The sequence below is a fragment of the Haliaeetus leucocephalus genome, unplaced genomic scaffold, assembly GCF_000737465.1.
Source record: "Haliaeetus leucocephalus isolate CR32 unplaced genomic scaffold, Haliaeetus_leucocephalus-4.0 Scaffold502, whole genome shotgun sequence".
Taxonomy (NCBI): domain Eukaryota; kingdom Metazoa; phylum Chordata; class Aves; order Accipitriformes; family Accipitridae; genus Haliaeetus; species Haliaeetus leucocephalus.
This window is the reverse complement of record NW_010972938.1, coordinates 3,066-4,626: the sequence shown is the minus strand read 5'-3', so window position 1 is coordinate 4,626 and position 1,561 is coordinate 3,066. Positions and strand designations below refer to the sequence as shown.

At 70.3% G+C, this 1,561-nt stretch overlaps 1 protein-coding gene across 1 annotated transcript; it reads left to right on the top strand.

Annotated features, from left to right (window-relative positions):
• Window position 1: 1 nt before the first annotated feature.
• SCAF1 (SR-related CTD-associated factor 1) lies at window positions 2-1,561 on the top strand (the record flags this gene model as incomplete). Its single annotated transcript, XM_010575821.1, has 1 exon — window positions 2-1,561. A coding segment is annotated over one exon (1,560 nt), but the record flags the coding sequence as incomplete, so codon positions are not given.

Below are 1,561 nucleotides of genomic sequence, written 5' to 3'. Positions count from 1 at the left end.
CGGTGCCGGTGCCGGTGCCGGCAGGGGCCGGGCGGCCGAATCTCGCCCCCCCCGGTTACCGGAGGGCGACGATTTTCTCTCCCTTCACGCCGATTCGGACGAGGAAGGGGATTTTGGCGCCGACAGCCAACCTGACCCGCGTTGGAAAACCGGGGGGTCCGACCTGCGCCGCAAGATCCTGAGCCAGCGCCGCCTGCGCGCCCCCCCCTCGCCCCGCTCCCCCTCCGCCGCTTCCCGCAAGAAACCCAAACGTTCCCGGGAACGAGGCGGGGCGGCTTGGGGGGGCAAGAAACCCCCCGAACCCCCCCCCAAACCTAAGGAACGACATCGCCGCCGGGGTTCCCGCTCCCGTTCCCGCCGGCGTTCCTGGTCGCGGGGTCGGCGTTCCCGTTCGCGGGAAAAACGACGGAGCCGACGGTCGGGGAGCGGCGAGCGCCCCCGGCGCCCCCGCCACAAGGAGAAACACCGGGGCGAAGGGAAGAAGAAAAAGAAGCAACGGTCGCGCTCTCGGGAACGTCGGCCGTCCCGCCGGCCGTCCCGCGAAGGACCGGGGGACCCCAAAACGGAGAAAGGAGGGGAGCCGGCGGCGCGGCGGCGGGAGGCGCGGGCGGTGGTGCCGCCCTCCGTCCAGGAGCTGAACGACGCCGATCTCTTCGCCATCAAACGGACCATCACCGTCAGCCGACGGGAAGGAACGCCGGAACCGGCCAAGCGAGAGGTGCTCTACGATTCCGAAGGGTTGAGTTTCGAGGGATTCTCCGACCGGGAACCCCCCGAGGCGCCGGCGCGGGGAGGGAAGGGGGAACCGCGACCGTCGGCGGAGGTCAAGAAGGAGAAGGAGCGGAAGCGGAGCCGGCCGGAGGAGCGTCCCCCCGCCCGCGAGAAGTACAAGAAGAAATTCAAGGAGACCCCCGGCCGCCCCCTGCCGCCCCCGCCGGAGCCGGCCAAGGGGGAGAAGGAGAAGGCGCCGCGCGGCGAGAGGGAGAAGGCGCCGCGGAAGAGCAAAGGAGGGGGGCACAAGGAAGGGGAGGGGGTCCCCGCCAAGCCCCCCGCTTCCCGTAAGGTGAAGCTGCAATCCAAGGTGGCCATCCTCATCCGGGAAGGCGTCAGCTCCACCACGGCGGCGGGGAAGGAGAGCGGCTCCGGCGGCGGTTCCGGCGGCGGCTCCATCGGTGTCAAGTTCAGCCGGGACGCCGAGAGCCGGGCGCCTTTTCTCAAACCCGAGGAGAAAGCGGCGGCCGAGGCCAAGGCGGGGGGCAAAGCCGAGCCCCCCAAGGAAACGGGGGGGGTCAAGGTCAAGAAGGCCAAAGCCCCCAAGGCCAAGGCGGGGCTGAAGAAGCCCAAAGGAACCGGCGGCAAAGCCAAGGCCGGCGGCGAGGCGAGGAAGAAGAGGAAGGCCAAGCCCAAGGGCTCGCTCAAGAAGTCCAAGGCGGACAGTTGTAGCCAAGGGGCCGGCAGCCCCCCGCTCCGCCTGCCCCCCAAGGTCGAACCGATTTGGTCGGGTTCGGAGAAATCGGGGAGCAGCCCCAAACCCCCCAGCCCACCTCCCGGCAAGACGACG